This window comes from Abramis brama (genome assembly GCF_963993115.1).
Source record: "Abramis brama genome assembly, chromosome: 6".
Classification (NCBI taxonomy): domain Eukaryota; kingdom Metazoa; phylum Chordata; class Actinopteri; order Cypriniformes; family Leuciscidae; genus Abramis; species Abramis brama.
The window spans coordinates 14,213,550-14,241,504 of NC_139968.1; the positions used below are offsets into that span (position 1 = coordinate 14,213,550).

At 37.4% G+C, this 27,955-nt stretch overlaps 3 protein-coding genes and 1 long non-coding RNA gene across 4 annotated transcripts in view; 2 read left to right on the forward strand and 2 right to left on the reverse strand.

Moving 5' to 3' along the window:
* LOC311084422 overlaps positions 1-27,955 on the reverse strand; it is an 81,693-nt gene that overhangs the window by 28,309 nt on the left and 25,429 nt on the right. The gene's annotated exons all lie outside the window — the stretch shown is intronic.
* Positions 1-27,955, forward strand: part of LOC311084420 (V-set domain-containing T-cell activation inhibitor 1-like) — a 138,826-nt gene that overhangs the window by 24,302 nt on the left and 86,569 nt on the right. The gene's annotated exons all lie outside the window — the stretch shown is intronic.
* LOC311084323 (uncharacterized protein) lies at positions 1,159-9,549 on the reverse strand. The gene is made up of 8 exons (XM_084116278.1): positions 9,297-9,549; positions 8,589-8,642; positions 8,172-8,220; positions 5,521-5,634; positions 4,335-5,407; positions 4,074-4,229; positions 2,742-2,834; positions 1,159-2,342 (listed from the first exon to the last, which is right to left on the reverse strand). Exons 5-8 carry the CDS (start codon positions 5,391-5,393, stop codon positions 2,025-2,027), a joined length of 1,626 nt encoding a protein of 541 aa, XP_083972404.1. The 5' UTR covers positions 5,394-5,407; positions 5,521-5,634; positions 8,172-8,220; positions 8,589-8,642; positions 9,297-9,549; the 3' UTR covers positions 1,159-2,024.
* LOC311084636 (V-set domain-containing T-cell activation inhibitor 1-like) lies at positions 18,187-21,203 on the forward strand. The gene is made up of 4 exons (XM_084116817.1): positions 18,187-18,300; positions 19,638-19,678; positions 19,773-20,114; positions 20,260-21,203. Exons 1-4 carry the CDS (start codon positions 18,290-18,292, stop codon positions 20,421-20,423), a joined length of 558 nt encoding a protein of 185 aa, XP_083972943.1. The 5' UTR covers positions 18,187-18,289; the 3' UTR covers positions 20,424-21,203.

Consider the following 27,955-nt stretch of genomic DNA (forward strand, 5'->3'; position numbering starts at 1 on the left):
TAGCAACAAATTACACTTTTATGTGCATATGATTAAAAGAAAAATCATATGATCTTATTTTACTGTTGTTGCTAATGTTGAGGTTATTTCAGCTTCATACAAAGTTTGCTTTGTACATTTAGTTTCACTGCGTTGTTAAAGAGGGCAAGCTAAAGGATTAAACTCAAATGTTTGCATGCATTTTAGACTTACATTGTTCTTGTTCAATGTAATAACTGTGTCCTTGTATGAGCCGAGTTTTCGATTTACTTCAATTGCTCAGTGCTCTAGTAATATTAATGGTATGGGTATGACCAGAGAATGTCTAATAAGGCGAGAAGTTTCACTCTTAGTAAACTTCCGGCTTCTGAACTGGTTGCAGTTCCACTCTGATTTCATATGGGGGCGCTCACAGGACGAGTGCAGAATGAATGGAGGTCTATGGAGGTCAAAATCCACTTTTCTCAGGATATAATTTTTTGTCATTTGAATGTTGTATTCAAAAGGAGATGCAAAGAAATTACACATTGCTGGGTGTTCGATTTTTTAGAGTCACTTATTTGCTTTAAAAAGTATTTTAAAGTGTCAATGACGTCATACACATTGTACGACCAGATATACTCTTTACGGCCAGAGATACCGCTTGATGGCATCGTGGCATCCGAAGCGGGACCAGAAACAAACAAAACACCTTCAGTCACTTTGGTGCTTTCGCGCTCTGCACTTTCTTTTCTCTCGAGGCATTGACAACACAGCTGACACAGGTAAATACACGTGCTACACTCAAAAAAATATTTAGGCCTAATAAATAAGATTTATGTAATTTGATTGCATATAAATTTTCCATCCATTTGGATTACGTATTTTTAATGTAAACGTATTAATAAACTTAATGTGATAAATATATGTAAGTCCTATATAAATAAAACAAGTAACAATTAGATTTATGTAATATTTTCAATTAATCCAATTTATTTTAAATGAATAAGAAATGGGTTTTTGTGTTATTATGTAATAAACCTATTTTACTTAAAATGCATCACATTTAAGTAATTTATATTAATAAACCCAATGTATTTTAAAATCATATTTATAAATTTGTATTTACTTATTCATCACCATTTCCCCTCCCCAATCACAATATACAACACAAAAAAGAACGGCCAGAGGGTCACTTCATTTCACATTTTTATTTTAGAAATAACAAGCTAGCAAGACAGTCTGTGCTCACTAATACTGTGTTGTGTGCAACCTCAACAAAAAATAAAGTACTTTCATTCTTTACTTAACACACCAAGGTTAAATGCACTACTTTATGATTTTTTTTTTTTTTTTTTTTTGCCACAATCATCCTATAACAAATAAATGCAAAGGATTTTAACAGACTGCAGGCATAGTACTTTTTCCTCAAGAACTGTGCTTAAAAAACTGCAAAACTTGAGGTAGACATAACAATCAGGTCAAATCTGATTCAATGACAACAATTGTTAACATTACACAAACATTTTCACAAATCTGTGACATGCAATAATTTGGAAAAATAGGGTGGTGGTCACCAGAAAATGCAATAAGAACACTCAGTGGTTGAGTGGTTTTGCACCACCACACTTTTACGCATGTCTCCAAGTTAGGAGTACAGTAGTATGAAAGGTTCTACAGCAACACAAAATAGATTTCCTCAAGAACTGCTTAAAAACTGTAAAACTTGAGGTAGACTAGACATAAAATTTTGGTCAAATCTGATTCAAGGACAACACTTGCTTATTTTACGCTAACATTTTCACATAATTACGCTAACATTTTCACATATGTGTGATATGCAACAATTTGGAACGATAGGGTGGTGGCCAGAAAATGCCATAACACTCAGGTTGAGTGGTTTAGCACCATCACACTTTTTAACCATGTTTACATATTAGGAGTACAAGTGTATAAAAGGTTCTACAGCAACAACAACTTTCAAAACAACAAAAAAAAATCTTAAAAGAGTAGAAAAAGTGCAAGTCAAGAGGAAAAATGTAAATATCAGCATATCTCTCAATGATTCACTGAAGCATCTTAATTTTCAGTCCCTGAACTTTTGGCGACAGCTTGGTTGTATCCAGTTCCATCAGGATTTTCTGAAATGCTTCAAATGTGCACTTGAGGTCCTTTGGATAGTTTAAGTTAAGGGCATAAATTAGTCCAAAAAGCATCACACATCCAAGTGTGACACTTGGCAGGTTTTGCAGAACTTCAACTCCTTCAAGAACAACACCAACATCTGAAGGTTCTTCTTCAGGACCAGCACCATCCGCTCGAATGACATAGATGCCCATTGTTGTCTGTGCAATGAGAGACTCAGCCTCCACACTTTCAGTGTCCTGGAGGATAAACAAAGAAAATAAGTTCCCAATGTGTTCCAAGTTTTCCTATTGATTCAGTCATGTAATTGAAATGATAATTGTACTGTGTTCCTGTTTTGCCATGAATAATGTATTATTTTCCCTATCTACACCAAATCTGAGATCAGCATAATGATGTGAGTGTTTCATGATTCTGATTTCATATTTTCCTTACTTTGTAATACCAACTGGATCATTTTATCCAGGTCATTTCTAGTTTGATCAATCATGCTCTGTACTGATTGCTGCATAGTTTAATATTTCGCTGCACACTACACACAATGGCAAAAGCTAGACTGTGATACCAATGAGAAAGTTAACATAATCAATGAAAATTGAAATTTGTAACATGAAGAGAATAGCTTGACACACACTTACCACATATTCTTTGACAAGTGTCTCGATGTCTTCGTTGAGGTAGACACTTAGGCACCTCAGGATACAATCACGCCTGGTGTTTATGTCTTCATTCTCAAACAAGCATAAGAAGATTCCAAAAAAACGTCATTAATTATTAACTTACAGTTTAAGTAAGGCTACATTTTAAAGAGGTAGTTCACCCAAAAATTACAATTGTCATAAATTTTGTTCAACTTTTGTTCATCTTCAGAACACAAATGAAGATCTCTTTGGAAAAAAATCTGAAAACTTTGTTTCTCCATTGACAGCTACACAATCACCACTTTGACGCTTCAAATAATTCATAAAGAGATCATAAAACTATTCCATATGAATTGAGCAGTTTAGTCCAAATTTTCTAAAGAGACATGATCGCTTTATTTGATGAACAGACTAAATTTAGGCTTTTATTTGTATAAACTTTGATCAGCAAACATAAACAGAAGCTCAACCGAACCTGCTTAACACACTAGACCAAACCTCACTGGTTCTCGCACATCAATGCGAAAATTCCTGAGCTTCCGTTTACTATAACTGATGTGAGTTAATGAATGTTTGTTTGTGAAAAAAAGCCTAAATTCAATCTGTTAATTTCTTCAGAAATTTTGGACTAAACTGCTCAATTCATATGGAATAGTTTTATGATCTCTTGATAACATTTTTGAAATGTCAAAGTGGTGGTTGCGTAGCTGTCAATGGAGGAACAGAAACCTCTCAGATTTCATCAAAAATATATTAATTTGTGTTGTACAGAGCCCTGCACATGACATGCAAGAAAAAAAATGTAATTGTGCGCACGATTTAGCAAATCGAGGGATGAATTATTAAATTGTGCGCACGATTTACTTTTTTACTTGCATGTCATGTGCGGGGCTCCGTAGTGTTTCGAAGATAAGTTACGGATTTGGAACGTCATGAGGTTCAGTTAATAACACTTTTTTATTTTTGGGTGAACTAATACACTATTATAAAACACTATACACAGACAATAATCTTAATTATTTAGCAACTTATTGATATGAATAATGCTTTAAAAATATTGTGCATAAACAATAATGCCAATAAAGTTATTTAATTTGAATAGAGAGAAACAGAAAGACTGTGTGTATGTGTGTGAGAGAGATTGAGATGTCCTCACTAATAAATCAAATAAATGTGTATTTAATGTGTAAGAAAGATTGTGTTCTTGGCATCTCAGAGGGACAGAGAAAGTGTGTGTGTGCGCGTGTGTGAGAGAGAGTTTTCTGAATTCCTGTCAAGTCAAATGAGTAACCAGTTGAAAACAAATGCAAAACATAAAAACACACTTACTTTAGCTGTCAATGCCATTATGGCGCGGATTTTCTGTCCTGCACATCCTCCTTTGTGACGGAACACCTTCATCAGGCCATCAGTGTATTTGTCCAGTTGACCAATGAATTTTGATATCAGCGGAACAGTTGTTATACGCATGAACTCCAAGTTGACCTGAAAAAAGATGAATAAGGACACAACAGAATATATTTCACCTTAAACAAGATGTGTTAGTGTATAAATCTGCACTTCCGTTTCAAACAACACTTAACTACTTACTTCTCCAATTTCAAACAATGCTGGCCATCTGTTTCTGACCTCTGTAATCATTGGCTCCTGAAGAATTTCTTGTCGTCGGTATGAGAAGGTACGCTGCATCTTTTCCTTGATCACAGTCTCGTTATTCTTTTTTTTTACCTCGGTCAATAGAGCAACCCTTTCCACCTCCAGGCTGTCACTGGTTTCACCTCTCGGATGGTTTGGACAGAAATTAACCTCTGCCCTCCGTGGCTTTTTTATGTTTGCAGCTGGTTTTCCCTGGCCTTTCTGTTTGTTTTTAAGTGAGTTGACTGTGACTTCTGGGTGTCCAGCTCGGCCAAGCTTGGTGCGGAAGTTCATCATCTTTATCTTAATATAGTACTTCCATCCACAACACCCAGTCTGAGTTCCTTTCTCACGCAAACATGGATGGGTTTGTATCAAGGCCTCAGCAACTTTTTCAAACTGATTGTCCTTTGGATATGCTGTATACTTGATTATTTCTTCTGCAATGCCTTCAAGAATATCAGATCTGAGTTTGGGCGTAAGAGATAGGAAAGTTCCACTTGCACTGAATTCATCATTTCCCTTCTGGAGCTGCATCTCGGCACAATATGAAAAGCGTGGCACTACAAAATCTTTAGGCCAAGTGCAAGACCGGGAGTCAGGAGATGACAATATGACAGTATCATTGCGGCTACAGGAGTCAGCAGATGCTGAATCACTTGGTTCTTGTGACGAGGAGCTGCAAGATACATTGGAGGGAGTAACTGGTATTGTGGAGCAGTTATCTTTAGTGGATGGAGCTGAGGATATTGCGGAGGTGGTAGCCTCACAATGTAAGTATACCACTTTCAAAGTACTGCGATCTTGAATATCAGAAATTGATAAGAGGTTCATGAATTCGTTTCCAAAGTCTACGTCTTTGTATTGAAGCCTAAACTGCTCTGTTACTCCAAAGAAGGTCTTAATTTCAAAAGCCAATTCATCCACAGAAGATGGTATTCCGGATTTAATGGTTAGTTTTCTTGCATCATCTTCACTTCCAAAAAGGACTCTGAAGCTAACTGGTCCTGCCATCCTGATTTTTTAATCTAGAATGCAGACCCCAAAAACATAGGAATTGTCTTATTAATAAATAAAACATTGATATGTTAAAGTTACTATATTCTTTTAAAAAAGGTAAAGAAAGTCTTATAAATCACACCTTTGATGACGATGTGTCTCTTCAGGGTTACCATACGTTTGGAACAAACTGTATAGGCCACAAGTGGATAGCAGTCTGTCAGTTCTTCAAGCTGAACCAGGGCAACCTCTTTACCTGGTGAAGAAGTCAACTCAAAAGATCTGAAGTGGTCTCTATACCATGCACACAATAAACGCACAATGAAACTCAGCTCATCTCCCCTTATGCACATTTGTAGAATTTCTGCAAATTCTGGCATTCCAGCAGTTGAACCACATGCAATTAACATTCCATTTTTGTAGTTAATTCCTCTAGTGGTGACACTTTTTGCAAGATGAACTTGACTGATATTTGGATACTTCTGCCTGAGAGCCAACACAACTTCCTTATTCAGAACATCAACCTGGACTGTAGAGACATTTGAAACTTCCAAATTTGATGTATTGAGTGTGGATGAATATATGTGGTAACTGATGAATTGCTGGTGTTTGGCTGCCAGTGTGAGTGCAATATTCCTGAAATTATTTGTGTGTCGAGCTACTTGTTTAAAAAAGCTATGTTTAGCTTCAAACCGCATCGTCCATAAACCTAGAAGAGGCCCAAAACACTTAATCAGGTGCGGGTAATGCTCAAGATAGTGGTGTTTAGGTAAAAGCTTTACGTCCGGGTTAAGCTCGAGTAGTCTCTGTCTGTGCTCAGACACTTTGACATCAAGATAAGCAATTGTCTCATCAGTGTGAACTGGTGCCACAGCTAATTCTACAATTTCCTTCAGGTCTAATATCACTTGCCAAGCAAGCTCATCCTCTGGAATCAAGTCTCCTACTAGAAATGGAAGCAATCGAATTAGATTCCAATTCTCATGGGCGTTGCCACCTATTGTCTTCTTACATGAATAGCTGTTTGGTATAACTTGAGATCGATTTTTTTTGTCACTCCACTTATAGGGAAATTTGACGATTCGTGTGTTAAGACATTCAAGACTGAAATACTTCTTAGAGATGAGAACACTGAAACATAGTGCCAGTTCTGAAGGGACAATACCCTCAAATAAGTCATGCACTATATCTGGGGGATAGCCTGTGTTAACGTGAAAATGTTGAAGATTTTCTGTTAAAACACATGCTCTCTTCACACCAAAGCAATTTGTGTCAGTTTCCTGTGCAGACTTTACATGTGCTTCATGTATTTCTTTTGTTCGAAGCAAAAAAGCACCTGACTGAACATCCCTTGTTTGAATATCTACTTTCTGAGCAGTACAAAATCGACAAATATACTGGCCAGAGAAGCTCTCTACAAAACCAGCCAATCCGTGGGCTCCCAAATTGTCCGCTACAACACTATGGACTGTTCCTTTGACAAACTTCCCAAGTTTTGAGCTGAAAACACCATGCTCTTCTAAAGTACAAAGGTCTTGTAAAAGTGGCTCTAGAATTTTTCCATAGCCAAATACCTTTACATCGTCACTTTTGCACAAAACCGTTAAATAAATGGAAGACAGTGCTGAATGAGAGCCTGGTGGCAAGTTATTCAGAATCCAGTACACACTACACAATTTGTGTTTTTTTCGCGATGTACCCAGGGGATTACATAGCTCAAAATCATCGATGTACAAAGTTAAACAAATTCGCAACTCATCACCTGACAGGAAAGTGTTGTCCTTAAAATACAAACCGTCTCTTATAGAGCGATACTGCTGATTCTCTAACTGGTCTGTACTTTCCTGTGTTCTGTGGCTACTGATAATACCGTTTAACACTGCAGTACAATCAAGTAGCTGCTGTAAAGACTGCAGTAATGGGATATACTGAAATGTCCTGCTCTTTTTTTGGTCCAGAATAAACTCCACTGGCTCAACAATATTTAACAATTCCTTAAAGTACTCTTTTCTCTTATAAGTTGTAGAAAGGGGACCATCTTTCCCTATTGATTTTACTAAAGGGTTAGATTTACACAGTACATCAGCTAGTTCCTTAATAATTAAGCTATCAACTTCAAGGTTTTTGTTTTTGAAAAAATCTGAAAGACTGCTACAAGTTACAGGCACAGACACAGTACTTAAGAGGAAGTGTAGTTCATCAAGTAGTTCATCAATAGCTGTAGATGGCACATGAAAAATGTTTTCCAACTTCAGCAAAACTGCAGCTATTTTTTGTTCTACTAATTTCGGCAGGTCATCTGAAGTATCTATATCACTATCTGCATCTAACCGAGGTACAAAATCTATGTCAGCAGAAGATGAGGGGCTATCATCTACAGTACTACCAGATTCGTCTGACTGAGCAGCGAGTTTAACAACACCTGCCTTAAAATCGTTTAGAGTGTAGGGATTATGTTTACGATTTTTATGCGAGTGAAATGTTCCATATATGTTTGTCTCAAACGTACATCCTTCAAACATACAAGTTACGGTTTCATACTGCCTAAGATGTTGATTTACATGAGCAAAGTATTCCTTTTCAGTTAAAATTTCCTTACATGCACACGTCTGACAGAAGAATGTAGTTAACTGAACATTTGCTGCTGTTAACTTCCTGTGTGTTTGATACGTGTGACTCAAAAGATTCTTCCAACTTGTGAATGTACATGGGCAATCTGCATATAGACAGGGATACCGGCAATTGCGACCATAGTGGAAATGTTTCAGCCTAAAATGTTTTAGCAATTCATACCGGGTAGATAATGAAATGTCACACACTTTGCATGGCCACATTCACATATCTGTGAACAAAGACAAAAGAAAAAAAATCAGTTACGTCCAAATATTAAAGAATCAACATAAATTATTGAATTTATACTTGATTTTACTTTAAGTCAAAATACAGCTACTACTACTAATAATAATTTATTAATAACTTTTTTATAACAATGAAATAACTACATAGGTCCAATTTATAAGAAACTATGGTTGATTACAAGATGATATCAGGCTGTTCATGTCTGTAAAATATGTTTTTAAATTTGTTTTTAACTATGTTATGCTTTTTTTTTATGTTGAATCATATAACATTCAAACTGAGATTAATTGTTCATAATCTGATGTATTGATTCTTCTATGTATTAAAAAACAATCTTTGTAGCATACATACAAGGTCTAGGAGGTTGTCCCACCATTTAGATGTAAGAAAAGATGCTTGATGTATCTGAAAAAAAAAATGGTTTTAGTTAGAAACAAAAGCATATTTTTGATTATGAAATTACAAAGCCAGCATTATATTTTTAGAGAATTATTAGAATAGTACTCTCATTTACTAATTGCAGTAGTTTATAACTGTCTTTATTTGCCGTCAAACGTTAAAGACACAGACGGGGTAAAACCCGATCAACTGGCAACTGTTGGAAGTTATCCATGTACGATATAAATATATTTAAAATTGCAGTTGGTTTAGTAATCGTTTAATGACACATCGCTATTTTAATCTTTAAACAGTTAACACCTAAAACCATTTTTTCCTCTCGGATTTAACTTAAGCTATGCACGTGGCCAAAGTTCTAAGTTATGTTATTCAGGTCAGAAAATACGGAAATTAATATAACGTTAAACTAAAAATAAATACGCATCCCTGTTACTTTTAATTAGCATACTGTCTAGCTGAAAAAAGTAGCTTAAGGGGAAAGTAGATAAAGTTAGCTTTTATAAGAACCATGTGCAAGTTAGTTAGCTAACATAAGTGGAATAAATGCAAATTGACAGTCAGTGCATTGATACAGTTTAATACGATATCGACAGCAGTAATAACACACATATATATTGAAAGCAGTCAACTTTTATACGATGAGTACATAATGTAACTTGCCTTGCAATCAGGTTGATCCAAGAAGATGATCCGATGTAAGATGGCGAGGAGAGCGGTGTTTTTTCAACTGCCTCTCTGCCGCGCGCTGGTTGCTGCTTTTTTTTTTCATGTGCATTGCCATAGACATGTCATGTGTATGTGCAGTACCGCTCCCTACCGACTGGAGTATGGATCATTTCCGCCTCTAAACAATTCCATTGCCCATAAATTATATGTAAACCAATCTCATAAAATATAACTAATAGGATCTGGCTCGTTCCACAGCTAGATATATTTAAACCATATTCATAATTGTTAACTGATTAAATCGAATAGTTTTCACAATGAACCGATTTACATTGATTCTAAGCAATTTGACTACATACATTTTGAAAATATTATTATTTAAATAAAATCAAAAGGATGCAAATACATAATTATAAACTATGCCATGATTCATTTTTTTGAGTGTAGAAGAGTTTTTGTTTTGTTTGTTTCTGGTCCTGGTTCGGATGCCACGATGCCATCAAGCGGTATCTCTGGTCGTAATCAGTCCTTCGCTGACCAATCAGCGTTCATTAGCAGGATGCTAGCGTGTTATGGGCAACAACAACTCAACCTGTAAGAAATCGAAAGGACATAAGTACTCGTTCATTCAACTTTCGACATATAACCCATGTTGAACTTGCAAAACCTACAATCAAATCTGAGATTTCTCAACGGCAATAGGGTGAAAGAGACAAATTTAGCCGTCTAGCCCCATAGACTCCCATTCATTTTGCACTCATGGACGATCGCCCCCACTGGAACTCTGGTGGAACTACAACCAAAATAGGACTTAATAGGGAGTGCCCAGGCGTAGATGGGCTCTGGTATGACCAATAGACTGTAAAAAAAGATGGACGACGCCCCTTCGCTCTCTTCCATTGGTGAGAACTGAAGCCGCCAGTGTCCCGATATGGCGCTGACATCTTGGGGCTTGAGTCTGCGCAGTAGCGATCTCGGGACCAGTGCTGCGCAGTAGTGAGCAGGAAGTAAAGCCGCGAAATCAACGCCCCGCCCTCACTCTCGCAGAATGCACTCTCCCTGAGTGCACTTTTTAAAAAATTGATTGCAGTACGACAAGAGGCTTGTTAAAATAAAGTAAATACAATCTCCTCAGTCCTCCGAAGATCCCGAAAAAAAGTCTGATGGTGCTTCAGTGACTACTTCACTCAGAGAACCTGTCAATCACAGCTGTCAATCATGACGTTACACCACCGTTTTTAAAGCATCACGTAACTAGCTAAAAACAAACTTATTATGACCGCCGCTAGCATAGCTAGCGAAAGCGGTCATATAGGGATTGTCAAAGTTTTTTTTTTTTTTTTTTTCGTCATCTACTGAATTTTTCGTCAACGATACCAGGGACACCGAAACACCGGGGAACATGAAATTTGGTGGGCATGTAGCCCCACTAGACTTGTACGGAAAAATTTCACTCCCCCCCCGCGCTGGGCCCCCCGAAACCCAAAAAATGCAGTTTTTCCTAAATAACTACCTGAACCATGGCACCGAGGATGAAGAAATTTTTATGGTATGTTGGTCTTAAGGGCCCACATCAACCTAGCCCATAATCACTCATTTGTGATTTGCGCCCCTTCCCAAAAAAATGAAAATGCAATATTATTCGGCTTTAATCGCCCCTATCTTCAGTTGAGATGTTCAGAACTGCACCATATTTCATGTGTATGATTAACTTGACATCCTCTGGGGGTATGCTAAGTTTCGTAGAATTTCATCCATGGGGGGGTATAAAATAAATTCATTTATGTGCACATTTAGTGACTGTACACTCATCGGCCTGTAGATGGTGGTGTTGAGCGAAGGGTTGCTGGTTTAGGATGATACTGTCACACACACACATGCAGGAATACAAACAAACGCAAGCATGCACACACACTGACATCCACACGCACAGACACACACCCATACACACACATACAAATCCACATGCACAGACACACACACACAAACACGCGCACACACATGTACGCACGCATACATACACGCACAGACACACACACACACAGACACACACATACACAAACACACACACATACACACACACACAGACAGACATGCACATACTACTACTTTTTTTAGGTATATACATAAACACGCAATACAGCCAAATTGCTCCACGTCATTTATTTTTGTGGAAAGCCAGTGCAGGCCTGAGCGGCGGTCATATTTTGTACCGCCATGCGGTACATCTAGTTTTACAAACAGACACTTGAACTTACATCAGCGTGATAAAAACTACAGTAAATGACAGAAACCACCTTTGGAAAAAAGATATTTGAAGTGTAATTTAATTGTTTAGTTGGTCTCACGTCCCGTTGAATAACACAGGGAGGCGGGGCTTATGACCTATACTAGGACCAGTCACCGGGGGGGGGGGGCGATCGAGACGTTTTGGCTTCACTTTTCAGGGCTTGTGCGGCACGCTTGGTATGACCCATTACAATTTAAAATCATAATATGAGCATAGCTCAGTCAATTACATTCACTAAAATATTTAAACGTTAGTGATACTGATTCAAAACGCGAGTGCCAGTGATTGACAGTCAAAGCACAGTTTGAACGTCCCACCCCCAGCCGAACAGGAAGTTTTGATTGGTTTTGCATCTGAGTCAGACCTGCCAGTTATTGGCTGAATCGCAGGGCTCCACCCAGGGTGCATACATTTAAACTGATTCTCATGTTTAAGAATCTGTTATCTGATAAAATACTTCATGCTACTGCCCACTGACATGCTTTTAAAGCTGCTGTTGTCCATTTTTTTGGCCTTCAAAACACCTTAAAATGCACATGTCGAGATCAGGAACATATACATTTTCGAGATCAAAAAAATAAAAATATAAACTTAGTGTATTTACTAGTTGCCATATCAACTAGTGATGGGAAGTCCGGCTCTTTTCAGAGATTCAGCTCTTTTGGCTTGGCTCCCTAAGAAGAGCCGGCTTAAGGATCCCTAATGGCTCTTCATTTAGTATCACTCTTAGCTTTCTATTTTAGCCCAATTTAGCAATTGTGAATGATTTGTGTGTTGGTAAGCAATTTTTTATTCAGTATTATCATAAAAGCCTTATTTTTTATGCATTTTTTCCATTACAAAAAAATACAGATTTACTATTATTTAACATTTTAATAAATTTTTAATTGAACAGCTGAAAACAGAACCATAGCAAACAAATCAAATAAATAAAGGCAAAAGTCTTAGCATTAGCATTTAAATCCGACTCCCCACCTCTCTGTGTCACTCTATGTACCTGGCCTGTACCACTACACTCGCAATCTTCGGAGACTGTGTCCCCCTTCCTTTCACATAATGGTATGATCCTAGTCTGTCCTCCCATGTGATTGGCCGCATTATGTGCCCATCCAAAATAAAGTCACGCCCCAAATAAAGATTCGGCTCTCAACAAGGGCAGTCGGCTCTTCTCGTTCGCTACAAAGAATCAGCTCTTAGATGAAATCTCTGTTTTTTGTGGGTTTTTTTTTTAAATTAGACAAATCTGATATTATTTTAATCTCCAATATGTTATTTAACAGTTGATATAGTTCTTTAATGCTGATCTAACCAGCAGAAGACACTAGCAGGGTTTAAATCCCAGTTGCGCAGGTGGGGTACGTTTTAACACAACGTTACAATGAGCCCCTAATAGAACTATGCTATTCTATACTTTTATGAATTCTATTGGGAAAACATGAGAAAAGGTGAATAAAGATTGAGAGTCAATGTTCAGAAATTATTCATTTTTATTATGTTTTGAATTATATTGTATAGCTATGTTTTCCAGTGTGTTTGTTGTCAAACTCAAAAATAATTTTATTTTTAATTATTAAAAAAATACCATTATTTTATATGTAAAAGTTAATACTTGTATTTTATTGACAAAATATTTTAGTTTGTCTTGGATTTTTTTTTTTTTTTAGATCAGGGCAATGCAGGTTTGAGAGGTGGCACCCCGCCAAATCTTGCGAGAATCACGACTTGCTTTACGGCACACGTCACATACATCAACAACATATGAAGCAGCCTCTATGGAAGACACTAGCATGCATTTCAGACGTGAATCATGGCAGAGTCGACGAAGAAAACGAAGAAAGCGCGGTCAGAAGAGTCAAGGAAAAGAAAACAACAGCTCTGCGTGAGTGGTATTTACGACAGTAACGTTAAATACAAGTACTTCACATTGACTCTAGGGGTCGCTGTTTGAGAAAAACGGAAAATGCATAGTGTACCTTTAAGATGGGGAAAAAAATTATCTATGGATCTTTATATATATATAATAAAGTTCTTCACAACGAAAATAGAAGTTGGCAAAAAAGATCTAATTAAAGCATGTCTTGACGAAGGAGCTAAAATCTTTAATTTTTAAAAATGTTATTACACTATACTTTGCGTTACATTACCTTGGCATGAAATTACAATTAAATAGGCTATATATATATATATATATATATATATATATATATATATATATATATATATATATTATTATTATTATTATTATTATTATTATTAGTGCTGTCAATCGATTAAAAAAATAACTAGATTAATTACAGAAAAATATTATGATTAATTGAGATTAATCGCAATTAAAAACATTTCATGAATGTAATAATTTCACAGTTAATTTCACGTATCTGTACTTTATTTAAATTTATTTCAACTTTCACTTTTACCCCACTACATTTCCTAGATAAAATGTATACTTTTACTCCGATATATTTCAACTAAGCATCTTCGTTACTCGTTACTACAAAATAAAATCAGAAGAAATGTGTGCGACTGCAATAAGGGAGGTTTGGCGAATCACTGCTCATAGATTGCATTATGCACGCTCCGCACGGCGCGCGCTCTATTTCAGCGTAACCCCTCATTTACACTGCACACGTGTGCGGTGCATTACGTCTGCGACAAGGTTTTATTCCGTCCTCCACGCGGTGCCAACTCACACCAGGAGCATTTCAGAAGCGGAGCAACTGGATGCGCGAGACCACGTGATTTGCCTGTCCGACGTGGTTTTTCTTGATTTTGGAGGTTTCTACCTTACAGTCTATGCTTTCTACCAAGGATATATTGGTGTGCAATACAATTGGGAGTCTGCACATGGTGTTTATTTTGAAATTGACAGTATTTTTTTACTTTTATTTTGTATTTCCGGTGCGACTTGGACGCGCGTCCGTCAAAAATAGACTAGGCGCCTATATTTAGCGAAGCGGCGCGGAGAGCCGCTTCTGGGAAGCTTCTGAAACGCGCCGCGTCGCGGCCAGTGTAAACACAAGCATTGACTAGAATGGGCGCGATCAGCTCCGGTAGCCGTGTCGCAGCCGTAAAGCCTGGTTTATACTCGACGCGTCCACACGAGCGCGAAGGTGCGCGCGGCAAAAATGACGTCATTGCGGTGTGGGCGGTCGTGCGCGTTGGGTTCGCAAGACCCAATTTCGCCTGGCGGTGTGCGCGATATTTTTTGTAACAACGCGCGCGGCGCGCATCCGAAGATGAACGACTTCGAGCCGAATCTGGCCGAGCTCGAACTTCTCACCACACCGGCACCCAGTTTGCACGTCTAAATGAGTTGATTACATTTAAAAAATGAGCATACAATAGCATAAAAAGTATTTTTAATGAACATAAAGGTCCATGTTTAATAAAAATGTTCACGAAACTTAATGAAATGTTTAGTGAAATTAGAAAATATGTAAGAGATTGTTAATTTAGTTATGTTGTATACACATTCTCATATCCATATATTTTGTTTTATTGTCACAAGTAATAATCTCAGGGTTTACTGGGTTTTACACGATTCTTTTTGTAGTGTGGTATTGGTAGTGGTGTAAAATAAACATTGTCACGTGTGTATAGCTTTCTTCTTCTCACCGCTGATTCCTGATGGTTTAGAGGACAATTACTCGAGTCGCCCCCTGTCGTTTCAAAGAATAGTACAACGGCGAGCGCGTCAAGTATAAACGCCTCGTCCGTTTGCGGAGGTGCGCGCGCAGTCTGCGGAGACTCGCGCTGCGGAGCCAGGCGAAAGTATAACCAAGGCTTAATGCGCCGCAGACGTGTGCGGTGTAAATGAGGGGTAATGGTTGTTTCTTGCCATGCCAAAGGAGGAGGAAGCACAACTGAAACCGCCATGGAAGCACGAGCACCTACTGGAGGACCTCCCGTTATCGTAGAGCTGCCAACTCTCACGCATTCACCGTGAGACACACGCAATTGACACTTTTCACAAGCTCTCACGCCGCACATCCATTTTCTCACGCACAGAAAAATCGCGAAGCAAAGAGGACACAGGGACCGACAGACTAGACAAAGCAGGTTAGTTATGATATTAAAAAGTCTCAGATGATATTAAAAGATAGAGACAACATAAAGACAGTATATTTTAGATACTTGTTTAATGCCATCTTTTTATTAATGAAGGCCAGGTCGTTACACTACATCCTTATTTATCGCATTCTGTCAGGACTTTAACGTGCTTTTCTCAACTCAGTGAAGTGACGTCAGTGTCCGGTAGCGGTAGCATGAGCCATTATTTAAATAAACTCCTGATGTACTTACAAACTTTCCAATGTGTTTGGCTCGAGGTCATGGTGCAAAGGACCCTAGGTTGATTTTACTCCGAACCATCCCTTTAAGACTTTATTTAACTAATTTTGCTCTTATGTTATGATGATACTCAACAAAACGGACAGTTTGGCATAACTGTGTTATTGTTTGTTCAAGCGTGAGAGAGAACTTGATTCTGGCACGTTGTCTGCGCACAATACTGGCGTGCGTCTTAAAGGAACACGCCGAGTTTTTGGGACTTTAGCTTATTCACCTTATCCCCCAGAGTTAGATAAGTCCATACATACCCTTCTCATCTCCGTGCGTGCCGTAACTGTGTCTGACGACGCACCCACCACTAGCCTAGCTTAGCACAAAGACTGGAAGTAAACGGTAATAAGCTAAAGTCCCAAAAAGTCGGCGTGTTCCTTTAAGCTAGGTTTGTACTCGACGCGTCTGCAAGAGCGCGAAGGTGCGCGCGGCAAAAATGACATCATTGTGGTGTGGGCAGTCGTGCGCGTTGGGTGCGCAAGACCCCATTTCGCTTGGCAGTGTGCACTTTTTTTTTTTGGTAACAGCGCGTGGCTCCGCATCTGAAGATGAACGACTTCGAGCCGAATCTGGCCGAGCACGAACTTCTCATCACGCACCCAGTTTGCACGTCTAAAGTAGTTGCTTGCATATAAAAATTAGCATACAAAGTATTTTTAATGAACATAAAGGTCCATGTTTAATAAGAAATGTTCACGAAACTTAGTGAAATGTTTAGTGAAATTAGAAAATATTTAAGAGATCGTTAATTTAGTTTGTACACACGTTCTCATATCCATATATTTTGTAATGTCACGAGTAATAATCTCAGGGTTTACTGGATTTTACATGATTCTTTTTATAGTGTGGTATTGGTGGTGGTGATGTAGCCTACTAAAATAAACATTGTCACGTGTGGAGCTTTCTTCTTCTCACCGTTGATTCCTGATGGTTAAGAGAACAATTACTTGAGTCGCCCCCCTGTTGTACTGCAACGGCGAGCGCGTCGAGTATAAACGCCTCGTCCGTTTGGGGAGACTCGCGCTGTGAAGCCAGGCGAAAGTATTAAGGCTTTTCTGTGCGTTGTGCATAGCAGCCAGGCTTCAACTTGAACCGGCGCTGCACAGACCGATCGGTGAATGACATCAAAGTACCGCGTGAGCGAATAGACAGCAGACGGCTCCTATAGGCTTGTTTGAGATGCGCCTTGCCTCGCCTGAAATGTATGCGAGAGTAGGCGGCTGCAGTGAGAGGAGGAGTGAAAAAAGCGCAGGCAAGCCGGACAAATCTCTCTTTTCGTAGTGGATCTGACACCTGTGAGATCAAAGATGGATATTGCGGGATTCACGCTTGTGCACAGTGTTGCTAATAAACTGGATGTAATTCAAGTTCTGTTGCTGTTATATAAAAATAAATAAAATGAACAAGACACCCTTAGTAGGCCTACTTGTTATTTAATTACATTCCAAATACAATTTTTATTTATTTTATTTTTTGTAAAAATTAAATTGCATAACCCAAAGAGATCGCACTGTCAGATAGTTTGTGAATATTCACACATAACATATACACATAAAACATGATATTAGAGTTTTAAAATCAAACATTTTAAAAGAGAACAATACATCACAGTTGTTTAAACCAATGAATGTGTCGCCAGCAAGTCGTTTCCCATCGTGCTTTTGATCAGCGCAGTCGGTGGAGAGCAACTGCGCTCGACTGCAGAATCCGACACGTGCACCTTGCGATCGCGAGAGATTTTTGACATACGTCAGCATGACATCAGAGCAAGGCGGACCGCACTCGGACACATTTCTAACCGGCATGCATCTCGTGCTGATCACCGGTGATCGGTTCTGCGCAGATTTTGCTCATCTCAAACAAGCCTATTGCTTTTGATTGAATTGCTCTCGCGGTAGTTTGATGTCATAAACCGATCGGTATGTGCAGCGCCGGTTCATGTCGAACAAGCCTTTTTTATGTGTTACATAAACAGGACATTCGCAGGCAGCGCGTCCTCTTTTGATTTGTCGCGCTTGAATAGTTTAAAGGCAAGCCAAAGGATGACAGAAAATGAATTAATTAGTTAGTTCCTGTGAAGTTTTTTTTTCTAATAAGGAGCTCTACAAGACATTTTAATTCATCAAAAAAAAAAAAAAAACTTTTGAAAGGATATTTATGGAAAAGGCTAAATGGCTATTTTGCATTTCCGATTCCTGACTTTTATTATATTTTGCCATGTTTGGGGGGCGCCTCTATGACGATGTACGCTACAGAGAACCCGGAAAGGAGCGTCTGTCGACATTTTCTTTTTTGGACAAAGTAGCATTTTAGAAATGATGTAAAATATTGGCTAATTTAAATATATCTGCACACCATGATTATCGGGTATGAAGATTTGATGCATTAATGATGGTTTGATTACTTAGCGAGTTTCAGGTTTTTACACATATTTGATTTAGCAATTAGCATTAGCATTTTTTCGTTTTGCCTTTCTGTGACCCGGTGCGTGATCTATTTTTATTTTAAAGTAATTTGATTTCTCGAGTCTTTCAGTGCATTCAAAGATTTGACCAGTAACGTTAAATATGTTAGCGGAGAAGGATTAGCATGCAGGCATGTATATCAGTCTAACGTTACAGTATTCATCAGGAGCAGTTTCCATGTGTTATTAACAGTTCTTCTTAGTATTGTGTATTTACCATGGTAACTGTTGTTTCCATAACCCCAAAATGCCACTTTATTTTCACTTTGTGTTATTTTTGATATTTTTAATATATTTCGATATTTCGGTTGCTCATGCCAACATTGTATTAATAAAAACTAGTTTGGGACTGCTATTTAATATCTTGACCTCATAGGTCTACTGTTTATTTATCAGTATTAGTCATATTCTTAAATTGTATGTTTATGTTAAGTAAAGGGGGACAATACTTGTGTGTGTGTCAGCAATTTTTGTGCAAACAAATTTATTATAATAGGCCTATATAATTCCTAAAAAAGTGGGTCGCGGCTTGATGACCATGGGGAAATGTGGGTCCCATGGCCAAATGAGTTGAGAACCACTGGTATAAAGCTATTCAAAACATCATTCGATGTAAATTGTGATAATCGTAATTAAAAATCGCAATTACAATTTCAAAGTAAAAATCGACAATTATGATTTTTGTCATAATCGTGCAGCCTTACACCAAGGATAACTATAACAATAAAAATAAAGATATAGTCTTAAAACATTTTCTAAATATAAAAGAATAGTAGAGTCCACACTACACAACTATAACAGCACAGACAAACAATTTAGTTGGAATCACTTTCAGAACGATTTTATTCCAACTGATGAAGATAAAAAAACATTGACAGCCAATCAGAACCCATCCTACTTTAAGAGCTTGAGCATTTAAAGTCCCAGACGACAAAAATGCAGTGTGTGCTTAGAATAAACAGAACGTTATTATCCGCTGGTGTGGAGAGGATGCTAATATTGTTATCGTTATACTTAGTTCATGGTGTAAAGGGACATTTAGAGTTAAAAGACTAACATGTTTGACAAAACCAAACCTCAATTTTGTTCTAAGCCGATTCTAAGCATTAATTTCTATCATGCTTTTTGTTTGTGCATCATAGCGGTGATCAGTTCTGCTCATCTTAAACTGTTGCCAATGTCATGCTCTTCTGTTTGAGATTAAGGAAGTTAAAGGAACTTTTTTGTACTGTTTCTGCAGTTCTTGTTTCATCTGTGTGTTTGCGGTGCTGATTAACAAAGGTGAGAACAAACTTCATTTGAAAGATAAATTCATGCCACATGTGTAAATGTCAGATTGTGTGTTTACAATTACACAATATTTCTGTGATTTCAGTGTCTCTGCAGAAGAATGGATCAACAGTAAAGGCTTTTATTGGTGGTTTTGCAGTCCTGCCGTGTTCTTACACTGAACATGATCTTAAACTTCAAGACATTGATGTGCTTTGGCGACACAACGACAGTGAGACTGTTTATGATTTAATTAAAGGTCAAGATTCAGTTACAGGACAAAACCAACGATACAAGAACAGAACTGAAACTTTCTCTAAACAGTATCTGAAAGGAAACTTCTCCCTCAAACTCATCAATCTTCAGTACACTGATGCAGGGGAGTTCACCTGCTTTATCACACACCCATCTTATCCTAAACAGGAGATTGTTCAGCTGCTTATTAACGGTACGTAATAATTGTTCATTTATGTTTGAAGGTTTTAAAAACAGCCTGAATGCTGCTGTATACAAATTATATACAGATTTGTTTTCTTTATCACAGTGCTGTAATGATGTTTTTAATGAATGTTTTTTTTTTTTTTTTTTTACAGAATCAACTGAACAAGAAAACAAAGGACCAGAAACACAACCATACCAGAATAATATAACATTGATCAGTGTATTAATCAGTGTTTGCATTGTAGCTGTATTAGTTGTGGCTGTAATAGTCTTAAAGTTTTTCAAGGTAAAAAATAACTCGAGGGCCCTTATATAGAGAACAGTGGCAAAGTGACAGTTAAAAAGTTTTATCAGACTAATTTTCTCTAATTTTCAGACTATATTGCAATGGCATTTTTCCACTGCGTGGTACGGCACGGCAAGGCTCACTTTGGCTCAGTTTGCTTTTCCACTGCAGTTTAGTACCGCTTCAAAGTGGGTGCGATTATATAGACTGATCGTTAAAGTTGCTGAAAAACATTTTCATTCCTGGTCGCAATATCCAGCTCTCGCTGGATCCGCTCCTCGGCTACCAATGAGAGGAACATCTGCACCCCGTCTACTGACCAATCACCACGATTCAGCCATTTATTTTTTTCAAGTTTTTTTTTTCTTTTTTTTTTTCAGCAAGTCGTTTAATAAAAATTGTGGCACAAATAATACTGTGGTGGCTGTTCCTGGACTATTTAAATCTAGCAGATTTTGTGTCTCGTGTTGCAAATCCAATGACGCTGGTAGTAACAATTCTCTCTGACCAATCAGTGATCTGCAGTGTTTTCACGTCTCATTTTAGTATCGGTACGGTACGCTTGGAACCTCAACAGAGGTGGTACCATTGAAAGCGAGCCGTACCATGCAGTGGAAAAGCGCCAAAGTGAGCTGAACCGAACTGTACTACAGTGGGTACGGGAAGTATTCAGACCCCCTTACATTTTTCACTCTTTGTTATATTGCAGCCATTTGCTAAAATCATTTAAGTTCATTTTTTTCCTCATTATTGTACACACAGCACCCCATATTGACAGAAAAAACACAGAATTGTTGACATTTTTGCACATTTATTAAAAAAGAAAAACTCAAATATCACATGGTCCCAAGTATTCAGACCCTTTGCTGTGACACTCATATATTTAACTCAGGTGCTGTCCATTTCTTCTGATCATCCTTGAGATGGTTCTACACCTTCATTTGAGTCCAGCTGTGTTTGATTATACTGATTGGACTTGATTAGGAAAGCCACACACCGGTCTATATAATACCTTACAGCTCACAGTGCATGTCAGAGCAAATGAGAATCATGGGGTCAAAGGAACTGCCTGAAGAGCTCAGAGACAGAATTGTGGCAAGGCACAGATCTGGCCAAGGTTACAAAAAAAAAATTCTGCTGCACTTAAGGTTCCTAAGAGCACAGTGGCCTCCATAATCCTTAAATGGAAGACGTTTGGGACGACCAGAACCCTTCCTAGAGCTGGCCGTCCGGCCAAACTTAGCTATCGGGGGAGAAGAGCCTTGGTGAGAGAGGTAAAGAAGAACCCAAAGATCACTGTGGCTGAGCTCCAGAGATGCAGTCGGGAGATGGGAGAAAGTTGTAGTAAGTCAACCATCACTGCAGCCATCCACCAGTCGGGGCTTTATGGCAGAGTGGCCAGACGGAAGCCTCTCCTCAGTGCAAGACACATGAAAGCCCGCATGGAGTTTAAGATGGTGATAAATAAGATTCTCTGGTCTGATGAGACCAAGATAGAACTTTTTGGCCTTAATTCTAAGCGGTATGTGTGGAGAAAACCAGGCACTGCTCATCACCTGTCCAATACAGTCTCAACAGTGAAGCATGGTGGTGGCAGCATCATGCTGTGGGGGTGTTTTTCAGCTGCAGGGACAGGACGACTGGTTGCAATCGAGGGAAAGATGAATGCGGCCAAGTACAGGGATATCCTGGACGAAAACCACCTCCAGAGTGGACCTCAGACTGGGCTGAAGGTTCACCTTCCAACAAGATAATGACCCTAAGCACACAGCTAAAATAACGAAGGAGTGGCTTCACAACAACTCCGTGACTGTTCTTGAATGGCCCAGCCAGAGCCCTGACTTAAACCCAATTGAGCATCTCTGGAGAGACCTGAAAATGGCTGTCCACCAACGTTTACCATCCAACCTGACAGAACTGGAGAGGATCTGCAAGGAGGAATGGCAGAGGATACCCAAATCCAGGGTAAACACCTTTCCCAAAAAGACTCATGGCTGTATTAGATCAAAAGGGTGCTTCTACTAAATACTGAGCAAAGGGTCTGAATACTTAGGACCATGTGATATTTCAGTTTTTCTTTTTTAATAAATGTGCAAAAATGTCAACAATTCTGTGTTTTTCTGTCAAAATGGGGTGCTGTGTGTACAATGAGGGAAAAAAAATTAACTTAAATGATTTTAGCAAATGGCTGCAATATAACAAAGAGTGAAAAATTTAAGGGGGTCTGAATACTTTCCGTACCCACTGTATGCAGTGGAAAAGTGCCATAAGATAAATGTTCAACTTTCAGTGGCCTAGCTATTTCACACTGCAAGCATCAGCGGTGTTTTTAGCAATTTCCTGCCGTGTCATACATGATCGCATTTTCTGCTGATGTGCTGCTTCCCAGGTGAAAAAGACGTACTATTAAATATATAAAAAATGTACTTGAGTATGTTTTTAGTACAATACAAATATACTTTAATGCATTTTTAATATATTTAACAGTACGTCTTTTTCACCTGGGTTATGCTGCACTCATGCTTGTAGTGTGTTTAGTGCTGTTTGAGCACTGCTTGTTCTTTTTGTTTAACAGAGAGAGATCTTGAAACACCGAAGCAGGGACATATTTTGCTGTCAATCCTGTCGATATGTTACTGCCTTCTTCATGTTATGTTTGGCGGAATAAATTATTTTGTGTTTGTGAGAATAGAAACATGCTCTTAGTTCTCAGTTAAAGGGAAAATTACTGGCTGTGTGTAATTTGCATGCCATTTTGCATACCTTTCCTGATCTATGTTGAAGACATCTCATTTTATCCATGGCATAACAGTGTATGTATATATATGTTACCGGCAAAGTGTGAAATCCCGGTATTGTATAGAATGCCTAGGCAATGTATAGAATTCCTGATGTTTTTTTCAAAAAATACATTACCTAATTCTATACATTACCTAGGCATTCTATAGAATGCCGGATTACACACTTTGCCGGATATACATATACATATACATATATACATACATATACATAAATTAATACATTAGCTGAACAATAAACCTCTGAGGTAGCTTGAACATGGAACACTGTCTTTGTGTCTTTTTTTTTTTTTTTTTTTTTGTGGCTATGCAGTCCTGACTGAAGGGGCACTGCTAAATAACGGTTCACTTTATTTCTTGTTTGTTAAAATTAGGACTGCTGCACATCATTTACTAAATCTGATTCATTAATTTTTTATTCCATATCAGCCAAATGTATGATTTCTGTTCCTGCACAGTGTGCTCAAGGTAAAGCTCAAGGTTGAGATTGTTATACGGCTCTGCAGACTGATGTCAGAAAAGCATATTTATTTGCCTGATCTGCTCTACTCTGGTCTGATGGGGAGATTACAATACAGATTTATGAGAAGTTAAAATATGTCTGTCCATTAAAACATGTTATGTCTTAAAGGGATAGTTCACCCAAAAATGCAAATTCTGTCATCATTTACTCACCCTCAAGTTGTTCCAAACCTGTATGAGATTCTCTCTTCTGCTGAACACAAAATATGATATTTTAAAGAATGTGGGTAACCAAAGAGTTGACGGACCCCATCGACTTTCAAGGGGGAAAAAATGCTATGGAAGTCGATGGCTACCGTCAAATGTATGGTCTTTAAAATATCTTCTTTTGTGTTCTCATAACTCGTACAGGTTTGGAACAACATTAGGGTGAGTAAATGATGATAGAATTTCCATTTTTGGGTAAACATTTCCCTTAATGAGAATGTAAAAAAGCCCCTTTATTAGATGGTGTTATTGATGCCATTAATATTTTAATAATAAAGTCAACACATTTCTATGCGTGGACAGTTTTACTAAATCTCATCCTTTTGTAAGTTTTCATAGAAAGTATTATGAACGCCTCTCTTCCCCTACACTGTTACTCCCAAACCCAATATGTCATCTTAATATTTACAATATTTAAGCCTTTGTTTTTAGTGTCTTAAGAAGATGTCAGACAGATTTCACCCCAGTAAAGGATAAAGTCACTTAACTGGATATTGTCATTTCTAAGAATATTAGTAGATGTTTTGACAACTTAAAGAACTGAAAGCAAGTCAGTGGTTACATAAAAACTTCTCACAAGGGCAGAATTGGCTGATGTTTATGTTTTATTGAAAAATAAGACGCATTACATTACAAAATTATGAAAAAGGCAGTCTTACTGAGAGAAGTTTTCTCAGATTTCATCTATTATGTTTAAAATGAATTTGATCAAACAACAATTCAAATTGACAGCAGAGATATATAAAATAAAATTTATTTATGATAATTCACTACAATATTGGCTAGTAATTTATTTTTTGATGTATTTTTTTTATATATATATATATATATAATGATATGATTATAATTATTAAAATACATAGTTATACTGCTCCCTACAAGAAAGTTCTTAAAGAGTTTTAATTCAGATTCCTGTGATCGGCAAACTGAACATTTTTTATTTATTTGGTTGGGTATTGTGAAAAAATTAAAGAGTATCTGGAAAAACAATATGGACATTTGTGATATGATTCCTGACATCTCTACATTTCATTGGAGTTGGATGTTCCCTAATCTCATTTTGATTAAAAGAGCAGCAATTAATCAAATAATGAGTAAATTTAATTGTTAACTTACATGAATATGAGATTGAAGCTTCTTTCTTAAACTCCTCTGAGAAAACGCTGTATTCTGTATCCTGATCCTCAAGTGAATAATTTCTCTGAATAATGTCTATATAGTCACTGTGTCGTACTACACCGAGAATACAAGAATGCAGAGTTTCCGGTTACATCCTCATTCATGAAGAGCAGGAATACCAAAAGGGAGAGATAGAGAACTGAAAACAACAAGGATATAGTCTGGATTTTCCATGCATTTGCCTTTCAAATTTTACCAAACAGCAGAAAAACACTACTTCTCATTAATGGTGTTAAGTTTCTGATAAAGGAAATATTCTTCAAAAAGTGTATATTATATTATTATAAAAGCGTAGCTGTAATAAAAAAAAAAAAAGCATGTCATGCATGTCAACAGACCTGCTCATCCAGTTTTCATTAACTGTGTAACTGGTAAAAGTAATAAAACTTTAATAAAAGTTTTTCAAAACAAAATTCCTGGTGAAATATTAAAGTAGACTAGTGTGATCAACAGTGCCAATTTTCTTCAGATTTCATTTAATATTTCCAAAATGATTCAAAAATAATGTTTTTTTTTACTCAAAAAATGAGATGCCTACTATCAAATAAATGAGGCCTACAATTAATCAGATGCAAACAGAAATATAAAAACAGTCCTAACTGAAAGAGAACAAGTTGACAAAAAGATTGAATCCAATATTGGGTGATAATATTGCATAACAAGTGATTTAAAAAGCTATTTTTTATAGTCCGGTCATTTTTGACCGGGAACACCACAGGGGAAATTGGGTTGTGAACACCACACAAGGGTTAAATTCATGATATGTTTCATAATGATCTTCAAAATCTTCAACAGATAAGTGAATTGCATGCTATCGTGAGAAGTGAATCAAACTGATGCTCTTTATGTTCCGTTTGATTGGCTTTGCTGATTATGTTTTTGAGTTTGCTGCACATCACACTTTTGCTGACCGGTTCGTCAGGATCGGAGGAGATGGAGCAAAACAACAACATTGCTGGGTCGAAACAATATGAACGATACTTGTACTGTACAAGGCAGGGAAGTTGAAGGAAGGCAGAAGGCATGAGGTGGCTTGTGACTGGGTAAGAATGGAAGGATCTTGGTGTGAAGAAGGTGATATTGATAGTGAGGAATGGATGGCTGTGGGAGGTGAAAGAGTGCGGGTAGAAGGAAGAAGGGTATAGAAATAAGACTAATATTTTACAGAAAATTGGTCTGGAGGAAAATAGTTCTGAGAAAAAATGAGCGGGCAGTTAAGAGAAAGGTGGAAAAGGAAAAATTCTAAATCATTCTTGTGCTTAGAAAAGAGGATGAACACATAGGCCGAGTCCAAATGCACCCACCAAGAAGCTGGGTGAGATAGAAATGACACAAATCCTGTATGACAGAAACATTATGATATAATGTAAAACAGAGGAGCAATAGAATAAAGCGTTACAAATTGGAAATATATACAAAAAAACCTGTAGTGGACAAAAAAGTGATACATGGATGGGGAGGGACTCGGGGAGTAGTATGGGACATTCCAATCAATTAGGATTTGGACAACATCAGAAAGAGCATTCAAGGAGTAGTGGTAAAGAATTAAACTACTTAAAGATGAAATAAAAGCTTGAAATGGAGATCGAATTGCAAGTCTCTTAGTGTTAATCCACTATAGTTTCAAGATGTAAAGATTCTGGAAAGGTTCAAAATAGGATATATGAGCTCAGTCAGAGCATATGTTCCACCTCCTCTTACGTGTTACAAATGCCAGAGGTATTGATAAATAGCTGTAGTTTTAAAGGAAAACAAAGATGTGCAAAGTGTAGGAGCGAGCATCGATATGACGAATGTGGGGAAAACGTGAAGACAAAATGTAATTGTGGTGGGGATCACAGAGTAACATATGGAGGATGTGAAGTAAGGAAAAAAGTGATGGAAATCCAGCAAGTCAAAACAAAGAACAACATAAGTTAAGTAGAGGTAATGGGGGATAAAAATGCAAGAAGAAAAATCAAAAGTGGGGACAGGCAAAGATGAAAGAATCCTGGGAGGAAGAAGTAATTCGAGGGAGACATCAGTGAATCTGGAAAACTTAATTTTATTCATAGCATAAGTTATTGAGGATCAAGTGATACATAATGTGACAGTGAACATAAAACAGAGAAAATTAAAGCAATTGTAAAAGGTGCTGAAAAATTGTCAGTCAAAGATTTTTCAAGGGAACAAATTAATAGGAGACTTGAATCTGATGGGAAGTCATCAAGCCAAAATAGACAGAGGTCATCTTTATCATTCAGTGGAATGCAAGAAGTTTAATAGCAAATGGCCTGGAGTTGAATAGTTTCATTAATGAATTCGAAACAAAACCAGACATAATTTCAATTCAAGAAACTTGTTTGAAAATACAAGAAGCAATCACAGAAGTGGAAACATGGTCATATCAGTGGGGGATTTTAGATTTTTAGATTTTCTTTTGAAAAAACAAAAATAGATTTTATTTTTATTTTTATTTTATTTTTCAAAACAGAAGATCAGTAAAGAATTATAATTATATGGTCAAAAGATAGTGTCTCATGTTTTAAGTTTTCTATGTATATGGTTAGATGAAAAACTATAAATAATGCAATCTTTGTTAATAGATGTCATAAATGACATATAAGTATATTCAATTATTTTGGATATGTCCATATTCTGATGCATCGAAGCATTATAGAAGACAAAGTAGGTGTCGCATTCACAATACCACATTTTAATGCCAAAGTCAATAAAAGAATCTCAAATAATTAGTCAGTGTACATTGGTGAAATTATTGCAATCCTAATGGTGTCACAGTGGGTTGAAGAATTTAGACCATTGAGGACACTTGTTCCAATTCAAGCTTATCATTATTTATTTTACTTATAAATAATT